Source organism: Falco biarmicus, chromosome 5, assembly GCF_023638135.1.
Source record: "Falco biarmicus isolate bFalBia1 chromosome 5, bFalBia1.pri, whole genome shotgun sequence".
In the NCBI taxonomy this organism is placed as follows: domain Eukaryota; kingdom Metazoa; phylum Chordata; class Aves; order Falconiformes; family Falconidae; genus Falco; species Falco biarmicus.
Window position 1 is genome coordinate 28,905,589 of NC_079292.1, and position 25,698 is coordinate 28,931,286.

Consider the following 25,698-nt stretch of genomic DNA (forward strand, 5'->3'; position numbering starts at 1 on the left):
ACTGCAGACATGCATACATCAAGAAACGAACGGAGTGTGGCTTTATCATCCTTAGCAGACGACCCCCCAAAAGCCAAACTGATACCCCACGGGACCTTCTCTTTGTAGGCAGAGCCCACAGATAGTGCCTAAGGTCCACTGTCATACACAAGACAACTATGCTACAGTGATGGTCCCTCTTAAGTACCTGCCTGGACACAAATTCAGGGTTAAGTGGCTGCACAAACCTACCAGAATCTTTCCCCCTTCTACTGACCTCAGCTGTAGTGGAACAGCTCTGGAGTCAGTAGCTCTGATGTGTCAAACCACTTCCTACACACGATGGCAGACTCCATCACGCTGAGCATTAAGTTTGATTTCCTGGATAAAAGCTACTAATACCTGAAGAGAGAGCAGCTTTTATTCTGTCTTGCAGAGCCAGCCAGTGAAACAATGATTTGCTGACCGAAGAGCAAAGACCTCACCGCGCACGCAGGGCGATGCTCCCCACCAGCCTAGCCAGGCAGTAGGTGACTCCTTGGCTTGATTGGCACCAGCTCATCAGTTCTGAGAAGCTTCACCATCCTGTGTTACGGAGAAAAGATGTGAACAAGTCCCATGGAGCTCAAGTACCTTTTGATGTGGCTCTTTTTAGGATCCGCCAAGGGGAACAAACCAGGTAAAAGACTACTTCTGCCTTTTGGGTAGGGAAAATATGATTTGCTTTTTTGTGGTGGCTGCTGGAGGATGTTTGCAACATCCTGACTCCTTTCAGGTAAGGAAAGATGTTAAGAGCTTAAGGAATTTATTATTCTAAGGAAATGAGAGAAATGGGTTTTGTGCCCACAAACCATCAACTGCAAGCAATCCAGCGCACTACAGGATATTTTTTGTCTGAGTAATGTATGTATCCTCCAACCCATCATTGGAAAGGTGGGCAGATCAAAGCAGCCTTGTGCACTTTAGGTAGCTCTTTGAATTTGTTTTTTTTCCATTTTGCCCGTAACTTAAGGAAATATAAAAATAGACACTGAAATGTCAGTACCTCTGTAGGTAAAATTGATGGCAATGCTATTAGTTCGGAGTTGCCATCCAGGTTTGCTATGAGTATGTAGATACCAAGTATTCTTTCAGCCACGCCTCCCATCCAGTAGTGCCTACAAACCATGAACAGAGGCAGCTAATTCATTCAGCATAATTTTACACATTCATAAATTGTGATACTGCTTATATTGGGCTTAGTTATTGTGACAAGTGTGTGCATTCAGAAATGGTCTGGTGATATACTAGTGTATTTGAATTTAAACTGCTTTGTTTAAAGGGGGAAAAAATAATCTTACATTCTCAGTGGTCCATTAAATGTGGTATTTCCTTCCTTCTGTATCTGATGAGGATGTCCAGATTGAGAGGTATGAACAGATACAGCCTAAGGCAGGTTCTCAGATACACTGGTACTGTAACTGCTGACGGATCGTCTCTAGTAGGGTGGTGAATTTTACTAGGGGCTGGGCATCTCAAGGGAAGATTGCGTAGCTTATGATTTATTAATGCAGGAAGGACCTTCAAAATATTTAACCCCCAGGTGATTTTATTCTCCTTAAAATATTTTGCCAGTAAACGCTGTATCTTTTCCTTCACTGGGTGTTTTCATTGCCAAGTGAAGTGCCAGTGCCCGCGGCAAGTGTTTCAGTGCTGCGTGCAAGAGCATCGCTGCGAGACATTCAGCCAACGATATGTAAATAGGATCAGTTCTGGGATGAGTCAGGTCCCTATATCATGCTTTCTGTATTACTGTGGTGGGACACATTGTGAGATTTCTTGCTGGCAAGCCTCATTTATCAGAAATCTTTCTGGTTTTTGGAAAAAATTGAGGGGTGTTAGAGCAGTTGCATTTTATGCTATTTGATGTGATTTAATTCTCTGGTGAATGAATAAATGCATTGCATTCTTCACTGTATCGCTAAGCTCATCTCTCCTCAGCTTCTTGTATTTATTTTCAGTGTCTCTCCCAATGTTTAAACATAGTATCTTTTTTTTTTTTTTTTTTTTTTTTCATTTCTCCCTGCAAATAATACGCTAAGGTAGAAATACCACCTTTTACCATTCAGGGTCTTTCATTGTAGAAATGCCTGAAGTACTGTGGCTGTAAGACCTACCGTTTTTAACTCATTAGAGGGATCAACAGAGAGACCTGGGAACAGACATAAGCCAAGAAAAGGGAAAGAGGCTAGGTCAAACTAGTGAAAAATCAGCTATGACTCAGTATACACAGTGCTCTTCATATTATCTTGTCTCAGTCTTTTCAGCTTGTCCCAGCACTGCAAGTTCAGTTCTGTAAATAGATCCTGCTGTAGATGTTGTTTGCAAGAAGGTTTCTGGCAAAATGTGCTATCAGGAGTAGATATAATTAGGGGAAAAAGAAAATAAAACCCCTTTGTTTTACAGAACAGTTTCACTGATAGATCTGATGTGTTCTGAAAGGGCAAAGTCCTCTGATATGTATCTGCGAAAACTACGGCATGGGATGATCGTTCATTTAGTAATAATAAAACTACACCTTAGTGCTAAAGAGGATAAGAGAAATGCTGATTTTCTTGTGAAAAGCATCACATTTATCTCATTTACTCTGCACAGCAGCAGTGCCTAGAAGCTGCATGGATGAGGCTGGAAGTATGCTAGGTGAGCGTCAAACACAAGATAAAAGCTGTTCTGTGCTCCTGTGACCTTTCCATCTTGCTATTCATCTTACAGGAGTACATTGAATAGATTTGCAAGTTAAACCTGGAAAGGATTAAAACTCACAAAAGAAAGAATTTTATTCAATTGAATTTCATTCACACAAGATGGGTACCAGATCTCAGTCATTTAAATGAGAGGAATTTCTTTCCCATTATACTTGCATATTAGTGCTTGCTCGCATGGATTTGAAACGCAATGCAGAATAAATTAAGGTTGTCAAACACATACAAGTAATTCTTGTAAGGTCAACCAGAGAGCAAATACCTTTATAAACCTTCCAGTTACAGTGGCCCTCAGCAGTGAAGTGTCCAATACATGGCTACAATTAAAATAAAAATGTTTAAAAAATTGTTAAAAAATTGTGATCCTGCTGAGAAAAAGCAGATGTTATGGACAGAGATCCTGCAGTATCTGCTTCTGCCTTCAGAGGGAGAAAGCTTCTCCCCATCTCATCAGAGATAAGATGTTATGTCCTTCTATTTTATCACAGCAAAAAATCCACTCTTTAGCTACTGCTAGAAAGCCGCTACCTTTGACCTCACTCTGTTGCCTTCAGAGTGTTGCAATTTCGGTCTCCCTGCTTTCTTCCTCGATGTTTAGCTTTGTCTCTCTTGTTTTTTTCTGTTGCATTAATTGTATCTTCAAAGCCCGGGTTTTGGATGTTTTCTACCCATGGTTTCCACCTCCTGACCCTGGTCCTGAATCATTCAACCACCTGGCTTACTGACTCTTTGCTTCATCTCCTCCAATGCTTCTCCAAAACACATTTCCAAAGTCCACCTTTACTTTCTTCACTTGACTCCCTGTTCCTCAGCCCTGCCAGGGTAGCAGCACTCTCATCTGCTGCTTTTTCTTTATGTTCTCCATTTGTAAAGTGTGAGCCCTCAGATGAAGAATATAGAGCCCTCTTTATTTAGAAAAATGTTTAATGCTTTACAGAAAATAACATCAACATTAACCAATAATTTCCATCCCACTCCTGAGAGCTCCAGCAAAAAGATCAATGACACTGCTAAGGCCACAAGTCAAACGAGATGAGTCCTAACGCCACATCTGAAATCAGAAGACCCTCATCAGACCTTTTTTCACTGTTACCCAAGACTGGGACACATGCTTGTCAGCCAGTTCAATTATTTTCAGAGAGGTTATTCTCTTGTGCCCTTCCAACCCAACAAAAAGCAAGGCTGAGAAAGTTCCAGCCAAAGAGAAGAATCTGAATTTCTGCTGCTGTTTTAAAAGTTGGTTTTCTTTCTCAGTAATGTGTTTTTCCCTTTAGATGAAAATACAGAAGAGGCGGGTGTTACTGAACTCACAGATTAAAATGCAGCCAAACCTATTCAAAACCCAAATGCCACACGCCAAAACAAGGCTTTCACATCTGGTAGTTTCAAAACCAGACTCTATGTTCTGCTACCATAACATGTGCAGTGGTTGCCTTTAAAGAGTGTGAGCTCTGTGGCTTTACCACAGGTCCAAGAAGGTTGTAAACACCCAGAAACAAAAGAATAAAAAAAAAAGTTCTCCATTCTCCACTTCATGTATTTTCTATGTGGTGCACCGTGCTTACACTAGTTTTCCTCTCTCTCCCTGCCTTAGGAAACATTCTCCTTCTTTCCTAAAGCTCCCTCTTCCACATTTGCAGTCCAAGTCCCCTGCCCAGCCTCCCTGCCAGGGCAGGCATGAGATTCATCTTTCTTAACTTCAGAACTCTGCACCATCTTCTCCATCAAGCTGGACATGTGGACCCCCTTCACAGCCAGGAGAGAGAACATAGTGCTTTCAGGGCACAGTTCACCTCCGGGTTGCAGATAAGGGTGCAGAGTCATGTCCTGTAAATGTCTTTCTAGTGACTACGCAGGGAATTGAAATGTCTGCATTTTGTTGACTGGGTGGCACTCAGTCCATGCCTTAAAACAGGAGTCATATGGTGCTGAAGGGGGATAATTGTGTTTAGGAAGAGGGGAGGCAGACATCAAATCAAGAAACAACTGGGTCAGCAGAAAACACAACATCTTCAGGCTGCTTTCCTGGGAGCTCACAGCAAAGTGAGCTTTAACATGGTTTCCATGCATTAGCTAAACCATACAATTATTAATGTGAGCATGTAAGAGCGTTCGTCCACCACTGTAGCTGATAAAAAGAGAGAAGCACCTTTAAGCATTGCTTTGGAGAACTTAAGTTAGGCATCTGCTGTCCTCTAGAGAGGTCTGCTCATCTCTGCTTTTTACAGAAGGAACTGAGAAGGCTAAATTATGCTGAGCATGAGAAAGCTTAGTCCACTGTCAAACCAACTCTAGCTTTGCTGTATATGGAAGTTTTTTTTTTTTTTTTGCACTACATTCCACTGACTAGGTCAATGGCAAACCGCAGGTTAGCAGATTAAGCCAACAGATAAGAGAAGTGCATGTCTCCCAAACCTAATGTTCTATGGTCCTACAGAGTTAATGGACAGCTCCTGATGGTTCATATTCTTTTACACTGTCTTGCCAACAGAGGCATCTTCTAGTACAGCAAACTCAGCAGGTGTTGAACTGCCTTAGAATCAGACATGCCTCTTCTCCACTGCTAGGAGTAATAAAACCCATGTCCTGCCCCATAAGGCTGATCTCCATTCCTGTTTGCATTAAATCATGTGCCTGGCAATTTATCTGCATTGTATTTCTGTCACTTACATTGCAGACTCATTGCTATTCGTGTGACTTTGTAAGATAATCTCTGTGTAGTCTACAGTATAGCTAATCAAAATCTCACAGGCAAATTACCATAAACTTCAGGTCTGCACCCCAGCCCCACAGCTGGGATCTATTGCCAGCTTACAAATCCACAAAGACAATAAATGACATTAATCAGAAGTGAAAGAAGCAGGCAGAGCTGTAGCTAGCTTCTTAATGGACCCTCTGGGAATAAGTTTTGAAGTTAGAAAAATTCATTACCATTTCATTCCAGTTGCCAGTACCAGTTCCTTCTTTTCACCCGTAACAGTTTCATCTTCCAAAGACATGCGCTATGTAGAGAGCACATAGTTTCAGACAGCATATGAACACCCAGGGCTGAATTAGCTTTTCAGGCACATCTGGGGAAATGCCTTCATTTGGGCACGGTTTGATTTCTTGGTACCTCTGGGAAGAGACTCTCTTCATCTCTGAACTGGGCAAGTATATGAAGTGCCTGGTTTCTTCCACTGCTTCTACCGAGATCTTCAGAACAGCCAGTTTCCTACAAATCCCACCTTACTGCTTTTGTATTTAGGGGAAAACTGTCCTATTTTTGCACCTTGATGTTTTAACTTGACACCAGAATAATATCAGTGCTGGTGACACACAGCTGCATGACAGAGGAAATTCTGAGTTTAGGTTATCATGGCATGACTCACTGTCTGTGTCTATCTAATACCGAAAACACTTATCATGAATTTTCCCCATTCACTTCTTCTGGATAAAATATATTGTTCTGATGCCTTGTCTAACACTGTTCTGCTAACTCAGGCATGGAAGAGAAGTAGGCAGGAGAGCTTCATAAATCCTAATATTGCTAGCAGGTCTACTCTGAGCGGCGTTGTGTTAACTCACTGACTGTATTTGAGTGGGAAACCCCAGGGAAGAAACGCAAGCACTGAAAGAACTGATAGTGATTTAGCCAGCAGGTTTCTTTGCCCTGAGCCTGCATGATGATGCTAGATGCTGAGGGCAGCCAAAAGCTAGATGCTGAGGGTAGCCAAAGACAGTTCAGCTTTATTTAGCACACAGCAATGAACTTGCAAAAGACAGGGCATGGCAGGGTATTGTGCCTGGCACCAGCCTCCAATAACTCCTGTGTGATACCTGACAGCTTATGTGGAGGTTCCAGATGCCTTAAGATGCCTCTGATGGCCTCAGGCACTGTTGCTTAAGCAGGAATAGCAGAATCCCCCTATCTGGTGGCTTAGATGACAAGGTTTGCAGGTCTCAGAAAGGTTATCAAACTTAATTTTGGGAGCACACCAGAAGATGCAGTAACTACTTTTTAATTTTTATGTTTCATGGATGTCTATCATCTAAATTCACTAGTCTCCTAATCCCAAGAGCATGTCTCCATCCACTATACGGTAAGACTTGAAACCAGTTCCAAAATTTCCAGAAATACTGTAGACATCAAAGAGTCACTAATATGGGGAGAAATGTGGACTCCCAGCTGCCTTAGGCAAGTGATGTGGTTTAGCAATTCTGCAATTGATAGCAGTGCTAAATCTCATGAATGTAATTACACCAGCCTCTCTGTTCAGCCCATTTCAATACATTGTGTTAGTACCTCTGAGTGCATAGAAATGGAGTCACAGGGCACTTTTTTGGTGTAGGAGATAAGAATGGTAGGTGAGGGCTGATGAAGCTGGTGAATGAAGGAAAGGGAGGACAGAGGACATTGGGACTGAAAGGGAAGGAAATAGGGACACAGAGCACCTTGTCATGGGGGTAGAGAATTGGAGGATGGGGGTGGGGAAATGAGGAGGCAAACAAAACCCCAAGAAATGCGAAGATGATGTGAGGGCAGTCTTTTAAACCAATGCTAGCAGAAGTGGAGCCCTGGAGCAACTGTAGAAGGATACAGAATCCAGTGGAAATCTGGGCTATGCAAAACTGGGTCATTAGAGGCTATGAGGCAGGTTACACCTAGGTGTACTGACCTTTTGTAAGATTTACATTTTCATATCACAAGGGCTCAAAGGAATTGACAGACTAATTCCCAATCAGGTGCAAAACAGCAAAAAAAGCAAAGTTAATCTTCCCTAAAAATGTAAAAAAGTCAGAAACCTAGTCAAGGAGTAAATCTGCACTGCCATTCCATAGTTCCCTTGTTTCTTCCCATCCCTTGTTTTTTCTATCCCCTACATGGCAGGGATGTTGTTTTTTTAAGGGAAAACCATGCAGTTCGCTTGGGCACAAAGTTCCAGGGATAAGCAAGAGGTCATTCTGTGCAGGCACTATGGTCCAGACCTCACCAGGTCTGCCTGCCCTCTGCACAGTCTCCCCACACTATGCCAGGAGGTCCAGTGCCATGAAACACCCCTGCACACCTATACGCCACCACCTACGGCCTCTGCAGCTTTGGGGGATACTTATTTTTCCCTGATGGGAGTTTGAATACAGCGTTTAGCTTGAACCTGTGATGCTGCTAAATATCAAAGCACGGGGAGCTCCTCTGGGTCAAACTACAGCTTTCATTCTCAGACCAACTTCGCTGAGCGTGTAGTCATTATCAAGAGTTATTATCACATCTACTGCCACAATGCCTGGAGTCCTGGCTGATGGACTTGCTTGCATAAGCGTGGTACAAATAGCTGACCAACACAGGAAGTTTAGGATCCAAATGTAAGACAAGAAAGTACAGAAGTAATGCTGATCAGCATGTTGCGTGCCTGCCTGTTCTTGAAAGATGAGTAAAAGGCCACTTAAAGAAAAGCACCTCTGAAAATAGATAAGATACTTAAAGACAATCAAGAGGAATGATGACAACAGGTATCTTGAAATGTCCATATTCATGCACGGCTCCTCCTCCCAGTGTGAGGACTGGTATAGCAATAAATCCAAAAGCTGATGACTTTGATATCAAACACGGTGGTGAGGAGGTCTAGCAGGAGAAAAGAAGCCAACGTTTTGAATGGTTATGATGGTTGATAGGGAGAACATTCTTGAAAATGGGAGCAAAATATTGGATGTGACAGTGAAGCAGTTAGAAGTCAACAGAGGGAAGCAAACAGAAGATCACTGTGAGACCTAGGAAATTCATCTTTCCAAGTGCTTTCTGGATCAGAGTCTGGAATATGGGTGTAAAGGCCAAAGAAGTAGATACCGCAGTGGTTTAGATGTGAGAAGACAAGGGTGTGAGTGATGTGGATGTAATGAAAAGGCTGGGTGCTCGGAGTGTTGTGTGAGATCCAGCTGCAACGTGGGTGAGTTGATCCAAGAGCACCGGCCTGATGCGTATTGCTTTGCCATCACCCGAGCGCACCATTTTTGTGTAATCCTTATCTGACACGTGCAAGTACAGAGCTCTAACTTTGATCATCGATTAAAACAACAGTTGCCCTATATGATGAGTAGGCTAAATACTGTGGGTTTTCTTAAGAAGAGACTAAAGAGTTGTAGGTTTGAGTGCCTCGTGCTGAGATTCAGATCTACAGTCTGCTTCAAAGAGGCTTTTGAAGTCTTGAGGGAAACATGCTTTTAGCTTTCAGGGAAAGTGAGAGTACGTGATCTCAACTTACTGCTAATCTGATAACTCTTTAATTTTAATCACCCTGACAGTCTGTGGTAAACCATGTGGTTAACTATTTCGGGTACAGTCACTTCTCTTGAAGCCACAGTCTGATGTCGTTTACAAGGTGAATCCTCTGATAACACAAAGATACACGGGGGTTAAAACAGCCTTCACACAGCTTCGATGTTAAGCCACTCAGAATACTTTTCATTGTTGCCTTCTTCAAACTTTGTGACTTTTACTAAGCAGCAAGGTAATTAAAAGTTAAAAAGGGCAGAAAATATCAAAGTGAGAAAATGACAGGTGGCTCTGAAAGAAAAGGGCATTGCGGGACTGGGTCTGGGAGTCGCCGATTGTGTTGCTGTCGGCAAGACATGGCTTTGTTTCAAGAAGGCACGTTGGGAGTCAAGGGCAGGTGCCAAATGATCAAGTCTCAGGGATTCAAGGCCCTTTTGCAGTCATTCTTGCTGGTTGCTAAGGCTGCGTTAATTATGGCTGCAGAAAATGTGTAGACGTGATGACTAGGAAATTTTGCTCCTAATAGCTGTTACTATTATGCATAAGCATAAAGGGCCAAAGATCATGCACCCAAAGATCCCGAATGCCAGCCCTGATGCAACCAGCTTGTTTGATCCTTTAATTTCTTAGCCTTTAGGCCTTAAAGATTCATTAAATAGTGCCTTTATCAACTTTCGGGTCTCCAGCTCAGCTTCAGTGGGCTTTTCAAGTGCACTGAAATGACCTAACTTAATTCATTCCAACTGATTGAGAAGTATATTTAGATGTGATTTGCTGATGACACAGTACTTCACGTCCTTGTTTTGGGGCAAGTTATATTTAGGTTTCCAAACTTATTTCACAGTGAGCTGCTCCTTGGTGTGCTCAGACAGAACTAAAAGTCTACTCCCCTTTCCAGTGTTTGCTTATTGCAACTTTTAATGACTTCGTTTTGCTTATTATGCCTCACTGCATAGATTCAGGGCTGCACGCTCTGCTGCAGGCAGCAGCTCTACAATATGATGGCATACAGCTTCATTAAGAAAAAGTTGGTAGCGTTTCGTGTTGCCCATCTGCTGGGTGCAGAAAGAAAGGGCTCAACAGCTTGCTTCAGGCAGGGGGGGCAAGGGAGGCAGATAGGTCTGGTGCGTCCTGCCACCGCCCCCAGCTGCTGCAGAACATCCTTGTTCCAGCATCCATTCTCCTCCAGAAGAAACACAAGCGAATAAAATCAGCACGCACACACACACACTTAAAAAAATCTAGACAAATACAGGCTTTATGTCACTTGGTGGAGACACTCCCAAGGGATTTTTCTGCATCCTGAACAAATCTATACTTATAAAATCAATGGCAACAGCTGACTCCAATGTGAAGGTGGCTTTGGATGGTGGGACGGTTCTAATATTAAAATAAAAAATGTTCACTTAAAATAACTAATAGTTTCACCAGACACTCAGAGCCTCTCCTTGGCTTAGAGACAATCAAAGAAACACAGCTTTGCTACCCTCCTGTTCCCTTCATGACACCCAGTTTCATCTCTCAGCTGTAATTTAGCCCTGTGGCTGGGAGCAGAATTATGCTTAATTCACTGCCCTCTGGGCATGATCTGGTACTGATAAGACAGAAAGATGTGGGAAGTCCTCAGTGAATAAGGTAGATGCACAGGCTGCCCTGATTCTCAGGCGTTCTGTTTGCAGAAAAGTGCCCAGCTCTTCCAAGGACCGAATTTGCTGATGTCACTGCCGACATGTATCCAGTGGGGACCAAACTGTATTATGAATGTGACAGCGGCTATGCAAGAAGAAGTGGCCAGTACATGGGAATTCGGTGTCAGAGTATAGGTCAGGTTGCTTCTTGGGTCTACAAGGAATTTGAATGTATTGGTAAGTGATTATTGTCCTTTTCTACACTTCTAGAGGTGTTTTTCCAATGAGTTAGTCAGTGTAAGACACATCTGGGCATTGCTCTAACAAATGATCTTTTGTGCTTATCTTTGCAAATTAGAACTTGGAACAATTCTACCTTGTCTTTAAAAGTTTGGGTGCTCTGGCTTTGTTCTGCTATTCATCCTGCTGTAATTCAGCAAATATAACTTTTCCCACAGACGAGAAAATTTTGTTGTCAACGGCTCCCATGATGGAGTTAGATTTTACACAGAAGCCAGAAAGCAAAACACAGACCCCTGCACCCCAGAAGCAAGAAAACTTTTCTAAGTTTGACCAGAAAGGTAAGTAAGAGCCCATTCATTACTGTAACACTTTCTCTGCTGATTTTCATGGAAGCAGTGTAAGACTGATGAGTAATTTTTGATTATTTTGACAGACCAAAAGAAACAATTGCTATCATATCTTGGCTAAACAAGCGGTGTGGTGTAAGCGAACGAGTATTTTATATCCCAACAAAGAATTAGGAAGGCTTGGTATATCCTGCTTGTCTGTACTTTGAACCAATACAAATCATGTTGTTTCAAGAACAAAAGCAGAAGGTAAAATCTACCTGCTTTAACCATGTGCTGCCTTGTGATCCCACAGATTTTTGTGGTCCTCCCAAGACTGTTCCACATGCCTCTATAAGCCTGAACAAACAGTATTATGTGGGACAAGTATTAAATATCAAATGCCAGAGCGGTTATGATAAGCGACCCCCCACCTCTGGCACCTGCACGTGCAAGAAGGTGAATGGCAAAATCAGCTGGACCTGCCTTGACATACGATGCACCAACGACAGCAGTGAGTGGCTGCCACAGACTGTTGAGCCAGGTATGATGGTTGCTTTAGCATCACATTGGTGTCATGACCTGACAGGGTCCAGACCCCCCAGCTCAGCACATCAGTCCTAGGGAACAACCTGCTTGGGGTTGGGGGTGGAGAGATCAGGGACCTCAGGTATCTGACACCAATGGAGATGTGATTTCTGACTGATGGAGTTGAAATCTCGGGGGAGGATGTATCCTACTTTGTAGATAGCTGTATCCTACTTTGTCTTGGGTGTCTTTTCAGACTAACTGCAAAATTCTGAGAATGTGTGACAGATAGAGCCACACTGTCATATACTAGGAAGAAAACAGTAGAACAAGCATTTCTCTTTCTCCTTCCTCCTGGCAGTTACAGGTCATCTGTTGTCACTTCACAGTAAGGTACTCCAAAAGGTATATCTAAGCATTTCTCATGATTGCTCAGGGGTTTAGGATCCAGAGTTTATCTAGTCCATAGCTAAACCCGAGCAATGTCTCTCGGTTCTTAATTTAACATGCAGGATGCTGTTAGAAGATGGCAAGAAGCCCACTAATATTGGACCCAGATTCAGCAGGATGTGCCCCATTGTGGTCTGGCATCTTGAGTTTCACTGTGCAGGGAGCTAGCAGGGCTCCCAAGTGAGGCTGCAGAACCTCTGAACCTTGCTTTCATGCCTTTAGATGTGTTAAAGGAAAAAAAAAACCAAACCACCAAAAAAGGCACTTTATGACCCCTACTCCATTCCACCTAAATTATCTACCTTTTCTGATGGCACCTCTCCTAAATCTACAGTGCAGGAGTTCAATATGCAGGGAGAAAACAAAGCCCCTTTTCAAAGGGTCTGTGATAGCACTGAGGGTCTGGAGCTCTCTCTGGGTGTCAGGCAGAGTTATTGATGGTGGAAGGCTGCAGCTGTCCACCACCTCCACAGTCCTCAGGCTTTCCTTACCCTTCCAACCTCCTCTGAGATAGGGGAGTGCACTGGTCTGAATTTTAAAGAGGTGGAAGCTAATGCAAGGTCAACACAAGAGGATTTTTCCTACCAACAGAGAGTGGAAATAACTGGTTTTCACCAGTACTTGGGCCTTTAAGGGGAAATTAATCTTGCAGAATGGTAGGTGCCTGCTGCATAGATACCCATACCTGAGCTGGACTGCCTTTATAACCAACAGGGGGGAACAGGTGTTGATGGTGCTGTGTTAGCTGCCCTATTTCAGGTCTATTTTAGGGTGAGATGATTTGCACCTTTTAAAGGCTTGTTTCTCCCCAGTGATGATAGCAGAGCCCATATGGGTATCTCAGAGGCTGCATCTGTGTAACTGTAAGGGCTGTTTCTGAAGTCTGTGCAGGCTTTTCCTGCTTGCTCCTGAGCCCTGGATGTGGAGATAAAGAAAAGGCTTTGCCCATTGCCTGGGTGCCGGGCTGCAGGGTGATTCTGCCTGAAAATGTGGTGAGGGAGCAACTGGCACTAAATCTGGCTCCCTGAGCTCACCTGCACATCAGTTCTGTGCTCACCCGTCTGCAACGAGGGGCTGCCCAAAGCCCCCCCAGCTTAAACCCTGAGCTGGGAAGAAGAGACCTCCTCAGGTGAGCAGGGGGGAGTAAACAGCTCGGTGGGGTGTGACCTGGCTGCCAAGGTGCTTTGCTGCACGTAGGCACGTTCCAGGGCAGAACCTGGGTGGATGAGCGGTTGGGTATAACCAGCACTGGTGTACGCAATGGGGGATCTCACCTGGGGTCCGGGCCTTCATACATTGCATGTAACGGTAGGTGAGATGAATGCCAGCCCTTTGTGACCCATGCCAGGCCATGTGGTAGGGCAGGATGGTTTGGGCTGGTCCTTTTGCCTGCAGAGCAACCTCTCAGGTGACACTTGGCCATCGTTGCCTCTGTTGCTGCTCTGACTGTAAGAAAGAATCACCTTACTCACTGGACACGCTTTCAGCATTAACTCAGGACTTTCTCCCCTTCTTCATAGATCTGTCTGTTTCCCTGTGGTTCCTGGTTCAGAGTGTTTCGGGTACAGCAGTCACAATTTGTTGTTTGTTTTTTCCTCCTCCTTCATGGCAGTCTTTTTTTTTTTTTCTTTTTTTTTTTTAATTTTTCTTTTTCTCCACCCCCCCCCCCCCCCCCCCCCCCTTGATCATTCCACTTGGTACTATCAGGGTGAAGGAACTTCTTGCTATGATGGAAATAACCCATCAACGCACCAGTCCTAGAAAATGATACAACCTGTTGAATAGTCAGAGATTACAAATACTTGGAATTTTAAAATTAGGATTACGAAAAACATGAGACTGGATGATGAAACAGGCTATCATGGCCTTTAATTCAACAGAAAATAATTCCAGTTTCCTGCAAAAGTACACTTAAACCTGAGCAAAGTCAGGTCTTTGTAACTAGTACACCAGCTATTTCTCTTTGTTATGATGTGATGTCTCTAATGGGGCTGGATAAAGAATATCCTTCCCTTTCTCAATTGTCCCCCCAGCATCCAGCACAAAAAGATTTATCAAGACACCATTCTTACAGGACCTTTTGTTAAACACCTGTCCATATCTCACACTGGCTCAAATTCGGAGCTTCCTTCTCAGGATAAGGGAGAAATTCAATGAATTTCTTGCACCAGGGAAGCTTTGGCTTACATTTCTGGGGGAAAAGAGGTCCTGTTTGAAGCCATGTTTCCAAATCCTAGCTTGGCACCTTGAAAGTCATCCATCCCAATCTCATATGAAATAAATGTCTTAGCTGGATTCCATTCCCCGGAAGATGCAGCTCACTTCATGCCCACCATTAACAGATATCAGATCAGCACGTATGTTGATATCCAGGAAACGAACATGGCAATTACTGAGTCTCCTGTGCAGAGGGATAGCTGTCAGACTCTACCCTCATCATTGCTTCAATGCTGGAACAAGCTGGCTCTTCACCTAACTCTGTCCTCATCTCTGCTTTGATGCTTTTCACCACATAAGCAAATCAATACAAAAATCAAGAGTTTCTCTCTCTTCATAGGTTCGGCTCATCCATCCTTTTCCTCATCTTTGGTACTGCCAGTGACAGGTATGCCATTTTGTTAGTTGGGTTCAGACTTCACTCCATCCCCCAGAGCAGCTGCTTTGCCTTTCAATTTGCTGTTCTACCAAAGAGATCCTTCTGTGTTGTAAGAGTTAATAAATATACTGCAAAACACATCTGGTTTTTGTATGTGCACGTATTGGGTGAGAAGTCGGTGAAGAAAGTGTAAACCAGAGACTGTTTAAGCACTTAAATTTTTTTATAAAGAAGTTTTCAAAGCTACATAAGGGAAGTAAAAGAAAACAGATCAACTGCAAGTCTGGTTTTTAAATGAAGCAATTTTCAGACTCTTTCCCTGAGATTTTCTGTGAATTCAGTGAATAACTTCAACTGGAAAAAACAGGGAAAAATGTAAATATTTAAATTATATGTTTCTTTCACATTTTCAAAGGATTAAAAAAAGATGGCCAAATAAAATATTTCCTCACAGCAAAACTGATGCATTTAGATCAGTCTGAAGATATTTTCTTCTCCCCTTTGGCCATTCAGCCATTAGCTGCTAACATAGAATTTGTCTCTTACTGTGCCTGTGCTCAAGGTATGTACAGGGGCTTTTGATTCCAGCTGGAGTCTGCTGACAACTGTAGCGCACGTTATAATAAGGAGGAATAATGGAGTGAGATAAAGGAAGGGAACAAAAGGTATTGTAAACTATGCTGTGGTTATTTGGCTGTGGTCGATCTTTAGTTGCCCGGGTCTCCTCTGGCTGGGTCCTGTTTGCCCCAGGGAGCAAAGCAATAGGGCAACATGGAAGAACTCTTGCCTCTGGGCATAGGGGTAAGATAAGACCCTATCCCAGGTCTTGCCTGTTTCTCCCAGTTGGAGTAATTGCAATAATTAAGATAACACCAGGTGCTAACCGTGTTGATTTTCTGTTTTAACAGCTATCTTTTTTGCTCTGCTTATCATTCCTGCTGTCTTTGTGTGACTCACCAAGCAAAGAATATGGTAAGTGGGACGGAACCAGGAAAATGTGACATCTAAAAAAAAAATCCCTAGCAGTGAAGAGCTATCAACCAGATCAACCATCTCACTACTGCACTGCTTAAGTTTCTGAATACCTTATCTGGTATTAAATAAATGACCGTGGATTTTGGGTTGTCTGGTTCAGCTGGCAGAAGAAAAAGAAGAATCAGAGCTTTTGAAATCAAAAAGCATGCTTTGCCCCAGCCATTGTGCAACTGAGAACACCAGTTCAAATAATGGGTGGAAAATGAATCCTGTGGGGAAATTAAGGTTAATTATGCAAATATGTTGGTTTCAGATAGATTACACAATCAGTCTTTTTCTCTCTGGCTAACCTGTGGGAAGTCTGGTGGAGCATCTGCCACCATGACCACGTAACTCTTCCTTCATCCCCCTGATTTCTCAGTCGTGTCATGACAACTTTGTACTTCAGAATTATTTTAGTCTGTCCTCCTCGCTGTTTCTATTACTACACTGAATTGCACCAAGGCTATTCGTGTTCACAGACTCCCCAGCCTGGTTAATCCAGGGTGTCCCTGTCTGATATTTGGGAGTTCTCCTTTTCTCCTCTTTCTTTGCTAATCCTCATACCCATTCCTCTTTGTGTTCCTTACCAACTACTGATGGGCTCTGCTTCTCTGCTAAATGGGAATTTTTCTCAAAAAGGAGGAGGGGAGGACCTTGTGAAACCACATCAGCAGTGTTTTTGCCAGTTCACAAATAGGATAAAGCCATAGAAGTTGAAGACAATGCTTTGAAACATGCTCTAGTGAAGATGGTCAACCATGGTGCAGATTGCCTGGGCCATTGTAGGCTTTCTGAGAAAATGATATGTGAAAAATTGCCAGGAATGTTCTACATTTCACTGGCCCTGTGGTGGAACAAATTGTGAAACAGTTGATACCAGATGAAGTAACAACTGAGATCCTAAGCGGTGTCTTCTGCAAAAAGTACTGTGTGGTTTCCCATAGTAAATATAGTAGAAGCCATTGAAAACCTGCCTCTTCCCAGCTGTAGTAAAGTCTTTTGCCTGCTATAGAGAAGGCTTCTCAGGGAACTGCAGCATTCAGAACCAAACTCATGAAATCGATGACTTGCTACAGAAGGAACCAGATTGTACCAGTGATTCCAAGATCAGCAGTAGCAAATGAGGAGGAAGCTTTGACACTCAGATACAATGTGTGAAGGATGCAAAAAGTATTATGGCTTAATTCTCATGGGGACAGAGTGTCTTTCCACCTACAGAGCACGAGTGGAAGGGGTGCACCCCATCACTGATAGATGGGGAAAGAGCCCTGGCTGAAATGGCTTCCTAGAAACACTTCTCCTCCTCCTACCATATAGCAGATGTATTGCTGATATAACTGCAGCCTCTCCCAAGCGACCAGGTGTACATATGGACCACTTGCCCAAGCACTTAGATGATGGCATCGTCATTACAGCCCACACACCACCTTCCCCACAAAGAGAAATGCTGGATACCTGATGTTCCCCCAACCCTTCCCTAACTAGATGGGTCAAACACAGACATATTTTTCTCTTCCTTATGCTGGTCTTCTTGGAAAAGGAAATTAAATCAATTTTTCCTCTGCATGTAAACTGAAAATCTTACTGGACTCCCTTATGGATCAGTATACACGTGCATTTGTCATTGTTCCCCTCTTCCCAATTGTTTTAGACTAGCTCCTTCCACAACAGTTACTACATTATTCCTCCAGCTCAGAAAAGGATGCTGGAGGTTGCGGCAGCTGATTAGTTTGAAAACTGCTTTCATAGCTGCAGAGCACCAAAGAACCTAGTGCAAAGCCGTTTAAGGACAGACTCAACCATACGCAATACTTGACGTACTGACATTATCGGGAATTTGTGAATTTTGAATAGTCTTCTGTCTCTTTTTAGCCATGCTCCACTTGGTTCATCTGACAAAATGCAAGCAACTCTGTCCGAGGCAGACCATGGAGGGGAAGAAGTCCCTTCAGAGAGTAGTTCACCTCACCCTATTGCCTATGTATATGTGTATGTGCGTATTTATTTGTGCCACAGATACATAGAGATATCTGTATATGGGCCAAATGGCTCACAATTTAAAGGCACCTGTTTCTCTGCATTGACTCTAAACAATGCCTAAAGAATTCTAAAGAATGACCAGATTAGCTATAGATGCTTATATGGCATGCTACAAAAGCAAAATGGGATGAATCCCTTCCTTATAATTCAGGAAGCATGAGACCTGAGTGTAGTTTTCTATTTTGTGATAGAGCGTATGTGTTACTGTTTTACTGGGTTGTGTTCCTGTTGACTTATTCTTACTCCATAACCTTGATATTTATACTTCCCATGGCTTTTTTTTATTCCTGTTGGAATAGGACTTATTTGTACTACATATCTTTATAAAGATGGATGTGTAATGGTCTATTACATGCTGTTATTTTGTATGGGAGCGAACAACAATCTGTATTTATGCAATAGATGAGAGGTTTTCACACCTGGCAGCTGCTCGGAAGGCTGCAAGCGGTGGTACTAAGCTCTCCTGCTTCATTCAGTCAATGCACATTACTTGTTGCTAACACACCTCTGTTAGGCACTGCAGTTAGGCTGGCGTGGCTTGTCCTGCTCAGGGCATTTCACTGGAGAACATTAATATTTCATCTCCTGCTAGCATGCACATTTTTAATTTTTATACAGATAACAAGAGCAGAGTCATGGCTCCTACTTTTCCAGTGGTTTTTCTGCCTTTCCCTAGCCAGCTTGGCTTAGGGACTCTTTCTCCACATTGCATCTTTGTTTCTTGGAAATCAAGGGGGACACACTGCTGGTAAGGGACCTGTAAGTAATAGTGGGTTACAGCCTGGACAACTTTTATGGGGTTTAATTCTCCCAGCTATTAATGCCTACATAGAGATTCTGAACCCAGGTCACCTCCAGCACAGGAGCTGTATATGTACTTTATCAGGAAACTATTAACTCTCAGTTGAGCTGGACTATACCTCTCGGTAGGCTTGGTGGCCCTTGGGGAAATGTTTGTGTCTGAGGCTACAGCCTTCAACATGACAAGCAGAGAGCAAGCAGGATCAATAGGACCCAGCCTGGGAGCAAAACGGCATCACTGGAAGAGGCTGTGGCCAAAGGGCACCGTCACTGTTGTGCTTTCGCCATGGTCGCTCTTACTTCTTTTACATGAGATGCGGTGGTTGATATTTTTATTTTGTAAACTGGTTTTTTTCGGCATGGAACAACGAATGAACTGTAAGAATAAATTGTTGTGGATGTTTGAAAGGCAGCTTGTTCTTCTTGCTATTGATCTAAACTTTGAAAAATACATGATTTATTTTCCATTACCCTCTTGTTTTAACAAAAGGTGTGATGAGCTCAGGAATGTGTCTCAGAAGATTTATTCTAAAGACCTATGCTAAAGCTCACTTCACACATATCCCATCACAGCTAACCTTTAAAATGCAGCAGGAAACTAAAAATATTTGGACAAGAGGATCTCTGGCAACGTCTCCAAAATAGAGAACAGAAGCAGTTACTAGATTTTTACAATCTATTGTAGAGCTCCCTTAACCCTAACCCTCCCCAAAGGGTGGAAATACACATTCTTCTGTATCATGGTCAGGAGCCCGAATGTGGGAAAATGTGTTTTCCCAAAAGTGGCCAGGGTAAGAATTAGCCTGCACATTGCAATGCGTCATCACATGTGCTTTCATATAGGTGTCTCCATGCAAGCTGGTCCCATCATAGTGGAGATAAGAGGAGTCTAGAGACATGCAGCTGTCAAATGCAGGTGTCCACACAGGTTGAATAGTGTTCCAGACCCCAGGGACCATGTCAGCCATTGACTCCATTGACTGTACTGGGAGCTCAGACAGCAGCTTGCATGGAAACAGCTATAGATTGATCCAGTTGCCTGAAGGTAGGTATCTGCCATGACCTGAGACACCCAGGGATGTCAGAGACATCTGTCTAGGGCTAGAAGCTACAACACAGGACTATGGGAGGCCTGTCCTCCTCTCTGCACTGATCGCTGGAAGCCGAGCAGCATGATTTGTTTGTGCCCAGCCTGCAGAATTACCCCCACGTGTAAATACCTGTGATGAGATGTCCCAATAAATGAGCCAGATCCCAGCCCTAGAAGTCACGAAGACTTGCAGAATCTGTCACTCAGATCTGTAAATGCTAAAGAAACCTAATAAAAACATTTCTTGCAACTGAGACAAAATGATTTATGAAGTTTAAATTTAAGCAAGTTTTTTGGTTGCAATGACAAAAAATGGTAATAGGTGGGGATCTTACACACAAGTACTGTTCAGTGGCCAAAAATGGCCTGTGTCTTAGGCAATTTAAACAGTAGATATAAGGAAGGAGTGCAAGGAGGCAGTGAAACAGTACAGACCTGCCTCTCCGTCACAGCCTTAACACTGCAGCTACCCACACGTTTTCTAGATTTGTTTCTACTTTATCTATAGGAATAACAGTGTGGCAGCACAAATACGTGCTCACCTGTGGACTTTAAAGGCATGAGAGCAAAGACTTCAGGACTCCAGCAAGCACCAGCTCCACCAGTCCCTTCCAGGTCTCTGATTCTCTAATCGGTTTCTCCTCCTGCCTTCCTGCAGAAGAAATTCAGGGAAGATGTTCCCTAACTAGATTTCATTTTTACAGCTGTGGCATTCATACCCATACCAAATATGATCCTTTTCTCAAGAGACTCCAGAGGTGTCATCCCAACTGTGGGGAGGTCCATGTAGGATGAGGGGGAAGTCCATGGCTGCAGGGCAAAGTGCTGCTGCGTAAATTTTTGCAAGAGGCAAACCTGGTCCTTTTGCCCTGCCAACAGCCTCCACCTTCCCCCCTCTTCCTAACACAGCCCTTTCAGCCACCTGATGGACCACCAGGACCCAGCTGTGCAATGCTCAAGTAGTCTAGCAGGGAGGAGGGCTCCCAGGTCGATGTTCAAAGCCCAGCATTCCTTGGAGAGGCTCCCAGGGAGATGTCACTGCAGGTGTCCCCAGGAAACCTCCCGCCTCCTCGGGGAAGCTGGTGGCGGCACCACCATGAGCTGGTGAGAAAGCTGATTTTGCTCAGCAGGTCTTCGGTGGGAGGCGGTATCAGAAACACCCTGCTTCAGCATTTCCAGACCCAAATTCTCAGAATTTCCATTTCAAGGGGAATTTGGAAACCCATGGGGTTTTGTTCTGATTCAGACTGAAACCGTATTTTGAAATGACAAAATTTCCTGTGCACGAGTAGCCCTGTTTTCCAGCTCGCTCTGCTCAAAACCGAAGGTTTCTCTCTCCTCCAGTTTTTAGTGGGTTTGGGCTGCTCAAACTCCCTCAATCCTTGGTAAAGTTCTTACTTAGGGCAGTGTAAGAGGAAAATAATAAAACTGAAGGGGGTTAGACTCTTCTTAGACTTAAGTCACAGTACACAGTAAAATGAAGATCATTTTTTGTTTTATGGATTGGAAATGGTGGCACTGGGGTGACTTTGTAAACCGGTCTGTCTCAGTCCAACGCTCTGAGCATTCAGACTAAGATCTCAGAGCCTCAGGAGTAAACGGCTGTTTACCATTTCTGCACGTAGCCGTTTGTTAAAACAAGTCTTCATGTGAGCAGGTTACCCAGAGATGCAGGTAACACAACTGGCGAAAGACATGTGGTTGTGCAATTTGTCAGAAAGAGTGCAAAACTACAAGTACTTTACAGAAGCCAATGTGATACTTAGAAAGCAAACATTAGTTCATAGTAGGACACCTGGCATCTCGGGTCTGAAAATATTAATCTCACTGATATCATTATGTCATGTGAACAAGAAGCGTTCCCAGCAAATGTCCTGACAGTTATGTAAAATCGTACAGGCGCGGCACAAAGGCTTTCGGCACCTGCAGTGTCAGCTCAGCACGTGCAATGTTAACTTTCTCACTAATTTTAAAATGTTATTAATTCCTCCATATCAGATCTGAGATCTCCATTTTCCTTCCTGCTGAAGGTTTCCTCCAAGCCCATTTTACAGCTCCTCTGGCAGAAGTTTTCCTCTTCCCCTTCTACTCATTTGCTACCTCTATGCAGATATGTTCAATGACCCAGTTGTTCTGGTGGTGCCATCCCCCTTTTAGAAGCTCTCAACAGACTTTCCTGCTGTCTCAAGCCTTTAGTTCATATATTCAGGGCCCTTCCATTCATGCCACACTGGGTTTTGCTCTCGGAGTCGCCAGCCATCATTTTAGCCCTTTAAATCAAGAAAAGGCACTAAAGATCAGACAGAGGATGCTGTAGAGATGCAAAGAACCATGATTCATTGGTCCACCATGTAACTGGCCAACAATAACTTTTCACGTGTTTGGATGAAGAATCAGGAGGGAGCACTGTTTTTCAAGTCTCCAGGCTTTCCCGCTTATTTGGTGACCTTGCCACAACAATGCATAACGTGAAAATAGAGATGCTTTTTTTTTTTTTTAAATAAATGGAACATTTTTCTCTTCTAATAGCTCCTGGCAAGACGAAGAAGTTAATGTAATTTTTTTTTTCCTTTTTGTAGATTCACATTTACCTGAAGACAGGAAATTCCCAATTGCACCCTCCTCTGAGACTCAGGAAGGACCCTCGTGGCTTTGAGCCTCATTTCCTAGTAGCAAGCCTGTCCCTGCAGGGTGAGATTAAAAGACTTGCACTCCCCCTGGACAGCCAGCTAGGAGACCAGCTTAGTGCCATGAACAGCACGTGTTTCAAGCAGAACCACAGACAGTATACTTGCTGCCTGCATGAAAGAGACAGACAAAACCAATAGCTTCAGAGTGTCCAGCCCAGCAAACGGGGATGGCTTCTCCTTTGTCCAGGAGATGGCAAAGCCCCAGTAAGGTGCCCTCAGGCTGCCTTCCTCACATGGCAGCCAGAGACACTCCTGGAGAGCTTTACAAATAAGCGTATTGTATTTACTTTTGTGAAATGTTATAGCCGTTCAAAATCTGGATGCATCAAAGGAGTTTTTCCCAGCTGCTTTCTCAAGCAGAGGCCAGATGGTGCCACCCTCTTGATTTTCTCATATCCTTTATGTTTTGGGACAGGATGTGACAATACGTTGTTCAGTTCAAGGAGTCTGAACTGTTGGTGGTTTTGGAAAAGGACTAAGCAAACTGCATGTGAAGTGAGCTTTGACAGCGGTAGGGCCCTCTGCGAGCTGCATGCCCATTCACCCCACCCCAGCAGGCGATGCAATGAGCAACAGGGCTAATGGGGTTTAGCTCCCAGCATCCCTTCCTCCCAGCTCCTGGGCCAAATAATCTTTCCTTTGTGTCTGAAGTCCCAGCAACCCACAAGTGCCCAGAGTTCTCCCCAAAGACAGACAGACACAGAGCAAACTGTGAAATTACCTTCCCATCTCAGTGCAGCTGCATCTTCCCAGCAGACAGAGGAGCTTCCACCCCACTGGGGGCACACCTATGATGCGCGGACTGGCTTTGGGCTCACCGAAGGGCTGTATCCCTATTCCCCATTCATAGCCAGGGACAGCAGAAACCAGAGAAAGTCACAGATGTAAGCTTCCCACGAGGATGCTTCTGGAGGTGCGGACGGTGGGGCTGGGGCAGCCCTTTACTCAGCTCCAAGCTGGGGTGCTGTGCAAAGCACCCCTGGTGTCTGCTGGAAGCAAGCCGATTCATTTATGGTTTTGGCTTCCCATGTATTTCACATGCTTGCTGTGGAGGGGAGGGCGTTTCTGGGTACTGCCAGGGAAAAAGGTCCTGGGGAGACCCCGGGGAGCTGACAGAGGGGTGACTCACAGGGGTGGCCAGGGAACGGGGTATTCCAGCAGAGCCTGGAAAGCAGGGGTGGTGGGGCATGGGACAGGTAGTTGTGAGGATGAGTGTGGTTTCAGGCCCCAGTGGGTGTGAGGAGCTGGGTGAGCAAGTCAGAGGAAGCCCCATGAGAAACACCAGAGGTATCTGCAGAGGTCCCTCAACCTGAAATAGCACTGATGGTTTCACCCCATCAATGATCTGTGTCAGCATTTGACCTGAGGAGCAGAAGTCTGTCAGGGCAGGGGATCTGGGACCATAGGGGCCATCCAGCAGTAGGGGTGTGAGTAATGTTCCCATCTGGTTCTCCTAAAAATCAAAATATTCCACGACCTCACTGAGCAACACAGCTGCCACAAGTAAGCGCTTCTGCTGTTCTCACCGTGGCAGCTGGAGATGGCAGGACCAGAAGGCTGTGATGCTACTGGGCACTGCCTAGCAGTCTGCGGTGGGATCTGGTTGCCTGTGCTCAGGTGTCCAGAGCCACTGCAGAAACCCTTGGGAAACTTGCCTGGCCACTGGCTGCTGGCCCAGATGGGTGCAGGTGTCCCCCAGGATCCTGCAGCAGATCAGTCACTGGGTGTCTTGCATACATCAGGGCATCTGAAGTAGCCCAGGATGCCTCTTATTTATGCGGCTGAGCCACACCTGGACCTCTGCTGCCTGCAGTCAGAGCTTAGACACCCAGCAGACATGAAGACACCTGCATGTAGGTGTCTGACTCTGCACCTGAACCCCACCCCACGTTTCTGTGCAGCCTCCAAAGAGTTTTGTCCTGGAGGAGCAATGAGACCCAGTAGGCTGATGGACAGCTCCTGAGCTGAGAGGTTCAGGCTCAAGACGGTATCTCTGTGAGACAGTTTGTATTAGCTGTTGGTACCACAATCCACTTTGGTCATGCACATTCATAGGAAAAATAACTGGAGTCTGATGGTGACACTTTTGTAGGTGTTATGGCAACTTCAGATTGGATTTGGACACCCTACCTCCTGCAAGGATGTGGTAGGTACTAGGAAATTACTAGCAGTGACAGTTTCAGTGGGAAGCAATTTCTGGTTTATATATAAGGTGACCCCACAATTCAGCACCGGAGCAAATAATTTATATTGTAAACTACACAGGAACTGAATTATATGGCATATGTTGATATTTTACCCCCATGGAATACATTTCACAAAATCAGTTATACATGAATCTGCAGAACAGGCTCAGAAGCAGAGCAGGCAATGAAATTATCCAAGCAGCGTTTGACAGACATTTATCTTTGACTGGTCAAAGCTTGCTGTGTGTCTGATCCCTGAGCCTGGTTGTCTGACACCTGAGCTTCTGCTCTCAAGGGGCAGGTTCCCAAAGCAAGCAAACAAAACCCTGCTAGCAAATGGACATAAACGCGGTCCCCATGTAAGCTCAGGGTTAGGCAGTGTAGTGGTTGTATGTAGGTACTTCCTTCCTTCTCCTTGTTTAATTTATTTACGGACCTCAAGAGAGCGAGGATGCTCCTCCTATGTTTAGTTGTATTTCTTCTTTCCACCTCCCTCTCTCCCTTTATCTTTTGCTGTTGTCATTGGCTTTTTTGGTCAGAATGTATTTGTAGGATAATCCTTACAGGTTCTCAGCAATCCTTGGGCTCTCTGCTTTCCTTGTCCCAGGATGAATCACAGACCCGTTGAGGTTGGGAGGGACATCTCATGATCCTTCAGTCCAGACCCCTGCTCAAGCAGGGTCAGCTACAGCGGGTTGTCCAGGACTCTGTACAGTTGGGTTCTGGGTATCTCCAGCAATGGAGACTCCACAACCTCTGTGGGCAACCTGAGCCACCCAAGATCCACAGCCTTCCTAAGGAGGTGAGGGACAAGTCAGTGACACCCTACCAGTGATATCTAACAAGGAGAGAAAGGAACTATCAGAAAGTGAGGGGCAAGCCAGCAACACGCCATCAGTGATATCTAATGAGGAGAGAAAGGATATGATCTGTATATGAGCATGGAAAAAAGGGAAAAAAGAGAGGAAAAAAAGCAAAGCCTTTGTAGCGTCAGTGAGAAGCTCTGATTTCCTTGCCCATGGGCTGTTATCCACCCTGTCCCTCCAGAGTGGCCAAGGCAAGAACTCCTGACTAAGAGCTCCCTCCAAGGGTGGGCAGCAAAGCAAACCAACTGGAGGTTCTGCTGGCCTCTT

General features: G+C 44.4%; 1 protein-coding gene across 3 annotated transcripts; it reads left to right on the top strand.

The window, feature by feature from the left end:
* The first annotated feature begins 302 nt into the window (after positions 1-302).
* On the top strand, positions 303-25,654 carry LOC130150388 (uncharacterized). Of its 3 annotated transcripts, none has more exons than XM_056341314.1 (8): positions 303-658; positions 10,650-10,835; positions 11,057-11,179; positions 11,484-11,711; positions 13,666-13,707; positions 14,703-14,750; positions 15,650-15,713; positions 22,269-25,654. In XM_056341314.1, the coding sequence occupies exons 1-7, from the start codon at positions 598-600 to the stop codon at positions 15,691-15,693; spliced, it is 732 nt and encodes a 243-aa protein (XP_056197289.1). In that variant the 5' UTR covers positions 303-597; the 3' UTR covers positions 15,694-15,713; positions 22,269-25,654. The 3 variants fall into 3 exon arrangements, with proteins under 3 accessions (XP_056197289.1, XP_056197287.1, XP_056197288.1); XM_056341313.1 differs by lacking the exon at positions 22,269-25,654 and adding an exon at positions 17,631-19,011 and having other exon boundaries at positions 304-658; XM_056341312.1 differs by lacking the exon at positions 22,269-25,654 and having other exon boundaries at positions 15,650-19,011.
* The last annotated feature ends 44 nt before the right edge of the window (positions 25,655-25,698 follow it).